The sequence below is a fragment of the Giraffa tippelskirchi genome, chromosome 4 (genome assembly GCF_054371585.1).
Source record: "Giraffa tippelskirchi isolate mGirTip1 chromosome 4, T2T-mGirTip1v1.2.pri, whole genome shotgun sequence".
Classification (NCBI taxonomy): Eukaryota; Metazoa; Chordata; class Mammalia; order Artiodactyla; family Giraffidae; genus Giraffa; species Giraffa tippelskirchi.
Genome location: NC_137278.1, coordinates 117,294,958 through 117,301,671, shown reverse-complemented (window position 1 = coordinate 117,301,671; position 6,714 = coordinate 117,294,958). Strand labels below are relative to the sequence as shown.

At 40.9% G+C, this 6,714-nt stretch overlaps 1 protein-coding gene across 4 annotated transcripts in view; it reads right to left on the bottom strand.

The window, feature by feature from the left end:
- Positions 1-274: 274 nt before the first annotated feature.
- Positions 275-6,714, bottom strand: part of LRRIQ1 (leucine rich repeats and IQ motif containing 1) — a 223,146-nt gene continuing 216,706 nt past the window's right edge. For 3 of the 4 annotated variants that reach the window (XR_014083637.1, XM_081596133.1, XM_081596141.1), the window contains 2 exons: positions 3,180-3,221; positions 275-1,675 (listed from right to left, as the gene is read on the bottom strand). Coding sequence is in view for 2 of the 4 variants with exons in the window: in XM_081596133.1 (XP_081452259.1) it covers positions 1,584-1,675; positions 3,180-3,221 (134 nt within the window). In the remaining 2 variants the exon portion in view is untranslated. The remainder of the gene's footprint in view (positions 1,676-3,179; positions 3,222-6,714) is intronic. The other variant, XR_014083638.1, reaches the window with a different exon arrangement.

Genomic DNA, 6,714 nt, shown 5'->3' with positions numbered 1-6,714 from the left:
GGAGAATGTGGCGGGGGGTGGGGGGCGCTGGAGGGCAATGCCAAGGAAAAGCTGGCGAGAAGGTACCCTGGAACATCCTGTCCATGCTTAAGGCGGAGAAGCAGGCTACGCGCTTCCTGAGCTCCTGCTAGCGGATCCTGGACCGCCCCTGTAGGAACGTTGGATATTATCTACTCAGTCCTATGCGGGTTGATGATTTTTTATTCCCTCCTAGCCGCTTCTGCACCTTACCTTCAGATGTTCTGAAAGTACTTTCTCTAATAGACACGGGGAGTGTAAGAGAAATGGTCGTTTAATAGGTTTTTCGGAAATTTACAGCAGCAAGAACAACGCCTTGCTGATTTGAGGAAATATACAAACAGCTCCTAGCTATAAACTTAGTTACATTCGTAGAGCTCTGTCAGCTTGTTTATAAATATGCGTCTTAAGAGCCCTAAATTCCCTGAAAAACATTCGGTGTCTCTTAAATGAAAGACATATGATGCAAGCTCTAGAGTACTTGTAAACCAATAAAGGTCCAGCTCGCAGTGAACTACAGGAGAGCCAGGGTCGACAGCTGCATAGGAAAGCTGTTTCCACATCTCAACCCCACTTTTGATGGTAGTGGTTGGCGGGATGGGTGCAAGGTGTCACCAACCCCGCTTAATATCCTTGAAGCCTCTTGGAAATGCAAATCTATTACACAGAATCCCGTATGTTTGGGGACATGTAACCACATGTGCCCAAAACAGAGGGAACAGCTAATGACAAACTCCCATAACGAATGCTTAATCTGCAGTTTTTGGCAAGAAGCTGGGTCTCGGGTTGCCAAGAGCTGGGTTAAATGGATTCTGAGAGGTTGAGATGAAGTTTATGGTCATGTCACAGCTCTAACCATTGGAGCATTAAATAATAAAATTAAAATAATGCTAATTAAAACAGCAATAATTAAATGATTTCTGGAAGTCATAAGAAGGGAGAAGAAACTGGAGGCTGATTGGGTTGGAATCTGTCTCATCCCCCCTTAGATCTACCTGGACATTTTCTGCCTGGTGCTTTGAAGATAACCTTAGAAATTGACCATAGCACTTTGATAAATTCTTGGAACTACTCTATTCAGAGCGGACTTTGAGCTTTCCTCTTCAGCAGGCTTTAAAAACCTGCTTCTAATCCACATTCCTTATCCCAGCCCTCCCCAATTCCAACCAGTCAGCATGGCTAGGGCTCCAGGGGCCAGTACTTAAGGAACCATGGCTGGCAAGAGAGACTCAGTTTATTAAACCACATTCTCACTGGGATTTTATCTCAGCACACTCAGTCATCATTCTCAGGCTACCATTCCCTTCTTTCCTCCACCTTTCTATTTTGCCTTGGAGAGAACTGTTCATCACTTTCCATACCTGGAACCTGGGTTCCAAACCCAGGATTCAGCTCCCCATCTTTCATATTAGTCAAGAAATCTACCTGGCTGAAAGCACTTGTGGGAGGTGGTGGGAATGGGGTAAAAGTGGAGTAGGAGAGGGGATGTAGGAGACAGAGATGGGGAGACATCAATTTCTCTTAAATCCTAACAAAATTTATGACGTTCTAGGATGCCAGGTCTTTCATGTCCCTGGATATATAGCTACTGATGCTTCTTCTTCACGTTTCCTTGATAAGACTGAGGCACAGTGAGTCAGGAAGGAATGTGCAGAGTCTGGAAAGGAAAAGGATGAGGGTTAACATGACCTAGTGCAGGTTCCTTCTTTGCAACACTGTTTGCTTATTCCTCTAGCACCAAGGATGCTAACACAGTGGGAATGCAATTTTGTGAAGTGACTCTGATGTTCCGATTTGAAATTACATTTAACATTCTTGCAACCAGTTTGCGGTTGCTGCTGCTGTTGTTGTTAGGTGCCAGCTCCCCAAACAGTGATTTGGGGTGTGTTTAAAGTCTTCTTTATTTAGCTCCCTTTAGAGCCTAGAATTAAAGTAACTGAGTAAACTCAAACTAGTTAAAAGGTCTATTGAAATGACTGACCCCAGCCCCCATTGCCCCACACACAAAGGTAATTCAGCTAAGTCAAGTTCAGATAAGGGATTGGCTGCCAGTTTGACTTATTACATTTAAAAAAATTCTCACGGTCTGAAAGCTTCTTTTGATGTTCCCCTCCCCCATGAGAATATATTTTGGGAAATGAAAAATATTTTGAGTACATGCATCAAAGCAACAGTTGAAGCAATGTGTATACCACTATGGTTCCTTTCTCAACTTATTGAGAGAAATATCACACTTATATAGTAATAGTGGGAATGTCAAGATAGGGTTGCAAGAATTCTCATCTTAGCCCTTTCTTTTTTCGGCAAGAGTTTGAGGCATATTGGTAAGTAAAGCTAGAAAAAATGTGTGCTGAATTAGATGAACTATGACAAATGTAGAAAAACAAAAGTCTGGAGAGGGGAGGGGAAACTGGGTAGAGGGAAAACTCTCATGAAAAAGTACTAAAATAATTGAATGTCATGTATGATGGCAAGTAGCCAGGTGGCCTCATGTTTTGTGTGTGCTCTGCTGCTGTTTTCCTGCCCTGGCTTCATCTTCATCCTTCCCACAGCTCTACAGACATAACAGATACAGAAATGTATTTTGCATTGAAGCCGCTCAAGAAGTTTTCATCAAAATAATGTATATATACAAACCCAAAGAAACATTTAAGCTTTTCTTTAAAATATATGTCCCAATCCAGCATCAGCTACTCTGGAAAGCACTCCTACAGATTAATGTATAACTTTGTCATATATTTGAAGCTTCTGTATTTTAATTAAAAAAAAACAGTAGTCTGAAATTTGATGATTCCTATCACAGTCTTTCAAGTGTGCTCTTCAGGAAGCTCTCAAATAGGTTAAATTTACCTGTGATTTCAATCATAGTAAATATTTTGGCATTTTAGAAATCCATATGCTTTTTCAAAGACCTATGCTTGTTTTTGAATTTCAACTTGTTTCAGTAATAGTTACTTACAAAGTTGCCCTTTTCTTAAAGAGAGAAATGGACTTAATTTCTGCTCTCCTAAAGGATCTAATTTACATGTGAAAGTCTAAGATGACTATTTTCCCCACTTGCAAATATTTTGACTTATCTAACATGTCATCGTTTACATTTACTATAGAAATGTATTTTATTACAAATATTAAAAAATCATCATTCAACTGCGATAATCTACCTTTATTTGTCCTTATGACTCTCGTCATTGCTCCAGGAAGTTCTGAATATAATAAAATAAAAAGACAGTTAAACTTAAATCTCTATGACCCATATACTTTCGTATAGTGTATAATTAAGCTAAACTGTATTCCAATTCCTAAATCCAGATTTCACTAGCATATTATTAATCGTTTACCTATAACATGTCTTCCACCGTTTTGAGATGTGAATTATTTAAACTTCTATCCAATATGTTTTTAATACATTTTTCCTGTTGATTTATTAGATATGTCTTAAAGACAGAACTTATTTTCAAGAAGATGCTGTGCACTTTTACACGTTTAGTTTTCCAGTCTCTGGAAGACACTTCTTAACATTACAATATAGGTAGAAGCAAAATGTTTCTCCTTTGGACTGGAATTATACATAAGTCCATGGTCATTAAACAAATCTGACCAGGGTAGGGCCAAAAGACATAATCAAGGCAGATCCAAACTGACAGAAGCAGATTCTCCACCCGTTAGACCCCTCCAGCTACTGTGCCCCTCCCTCGCCCTCGAAAACTTTTTGCTTCGCGTCAAGAAAACAGGGTGTGAGTGCCAAGGAGGTGCAGTTAGAACGCACCTCATCATAAGCAGTTGAAAGCCATTCGTAATCTACTTAAACCTCTTTGCCGCGGTTCTTGATAAATTAAACAGAAAGAAGAAAAACGCGTTTATTACAACAAGGATTAGCCGGGGAGTGGGGAGGAGGTATGGGGGAGAGCGCCAACTCTTTCATTTGAAAAATCATTAAAGAACTTTAGAGAAAGCTCAAGGTTAATATTCATTCACTTCTTTGCAACCTCTCCTGCCCACCCCCAACAGTTCTGCTGTGAATTTTTATAAGGGAGCTTTAACTTGTAAAGTGCTCTAAGCAGAGATGCGGAATGAAAACGTCTCTGTGGCTCGCGTTCCGAGAGCCGAGCTGCTGGGACACCCCTCACCGGGTCGCGGGCCGGATACGCGGCTGCAAGCGGCGCCCGGCGGCGCGAACCCGCATCCCAGAGCCAGCACGCCGGTTCCCCCGCAGCCGCGGTCGACCTCACGCCGGCGCTCTCCAGTAGGGAACCGGAGAAGGCTGCGAGCCGAGCAAACTTCCGAAGGCCGGCCGCCGCGATCCCTGGCACGCGTGGGTCGTCCCTGGTGCGCACCTTGGGTGGGGTGGGGGGGTAGGACCACCCTGCCTGCTACTGGCAGGGGGAGCCGCAGGGCGCCGCCCGAGCGCGCCTCTGGGGTGAGGGTTGAGTCTCCAAACGCCGCCTGATCTGACCTCAAAGCGGTAGGCGAAGTCACCTACCGGCGAGACCGACGCTGTGGTTAAGAGAGCACATGTGGAAGAATCTCTATTCTGAGCAAAGAGAATGAAGTTTCGCTTCTCCTGAAAACTTAAAAAGAACCTCCACGACTACAGAAAGAAGTTAGTGGTTAACCGATTTGCTGCTAATATTTCATCAGTGGTGCTCTCCCTCCTTTAATGGCTAACTCTTGGGAAAACGACATATTTTAAGCTTTCCATCCAAATATTGATGTTGGCAAATAGATCATCCAACCGTCCCCTGGTCAGGACAGGGCACTTTTTGTTTCACAAGTTGGCAATCAGAATTAATCCATATCACAAACTGCTGCTGATTTAGGGGATGAAGCAGAAAGCGTGTCATTCTCTTTAACAGTAACGTATGCTCCTGAGTGTGTGAAGTGGCGCCTACACTCACTCTTCTCCCTGCCTTCTACGGGGAATGAGCCCCTCTGCCATGGGGGAAAGCCAGGTTTCGTCCTTATGGCAAGAGGTTCCTAGCGGGTGCGTTCAATGCCAGGCAGTGGTCCGGTCTTCTCTTACGATCTTGCTTTGCAGTAAACATTTCTTAACCTTTACTGGATTAAAAAAAAAAAAAAAGTCCTTTTTGTTAAACTGACGCACTACCTCTAGCAGGGTGGCCCCCGCAGCCTGGGAAGAAGTCTACTAAGAAGGAATTCCCTGGACCTTAGCGGATTACGTCATTTCTTAGCTCCCCATGGCAGACGCCCTCAAGGACGTTTGCTGTCGAGTCAGACCAGTTAAACACTTTCCTAGGCTCACAGCTTGCTCTTACAAAACGTCATGAACGCACAATTTATTAATGACGTTCAAATATAAGAAGCAGTTAAAGTATTTACTGCGGTTCTACCAAATCCTTCGGCGACTCTCTTTCAAGTTCCGCAAAAGAAAGGGGAAAAAATGGCTCAAATAATTCATTTATATTAGATTCTTTGTCAGATTTCAACCATTTGGGCAATACCAAATATATATGTCTGTACATATATATATATATACATATATACACACATATATATGTATTTGTATATAAGCTGAGTTCTGGAGGACTTTTAGTTTTAGAAGGAACTATTGTGAGGGGAAATCTCTTTAATGCAGTCACTTATAGGGAACCCCCATATTTCCAATAAATTCATTTCAGGTTAACATTAATGAAATTATTTGTTTTACTCTGTATTTGATTCACATGTCCTTCTTTTGGGGAGAAGGAGATGCAGTCATTCCTTTGCTACAGTAAGAATTGCTCAAAAATTCAATTGAATTAAAGAAAATCTAAGTAACTGATTATTCTATGTTTAATAAGAATGCCCTTTAATCTTGTATCCTTTTTCATGTTAATCAACTCTGGATGTTGTCTTAGAGTTTAAAAAGAAGTATAAACTTAGGCAAAATAAAGGAAAAAGACTTAATTAATGTAATTTTTATTTTTCATGAAATAAAATAGATCTGTGGGCAATGTTTTATTTGAGTTTCATGAGCTTCTTAGGGCATCTTTAAATGCTGGATCACAGTGGAGGCAAACCACATAGGATGTAAGAGCCTCTCTAAAGTATCTCATGCAACTTTTTGGCTCTAGAAGTGAACATTGAAGAATCTTGTAAAGCATTTTTTAAAAATTGCCTTCAAGTATTATCTATTCAAGGTGGGCATTAATTCTATTCAATATTTTCATCAACACATATATTTATTTCATTTACAAAATTTTATGAAGTATAGTTTCTTAGGAGGGCTAGTTAAAGTCTTAGATTACAAGAAAAATTGGGAGGCAAATATGTTTGGAGAAGGTAGAATAGTGAAATTAAATCAGTGAAGATCAATATAAAATTCAAAATCAAGATTTAAAATATATATATACACAGGAGAAGGGCAGCAAAGCTTTATTATAAGGGGCCCATAGATTAAGGATCTGAAGACATTTTGAGACAACAGTGTGACAACAGTTGCTAAGGTAGCAGCCACAAATTTAGCTTATATTGCATTAATAAAAGTGAAGCAGTCACATATGAAGGAAGATCAGGTCCTCACTACACACTCTATTATGCAGAAATCTAGAGAACAGAACATTGCTCTGGAGACTGTTTTTACTGAGAGAAAATAACAATTTTGAGCTTTTCTAGTGTGCAGGGGATGAGTCAAAGAGAATTTGGAAACCATATTATGGAAAGAATTGCTAAAGGAGTTAGTGATTTTTTAGCTAAGAC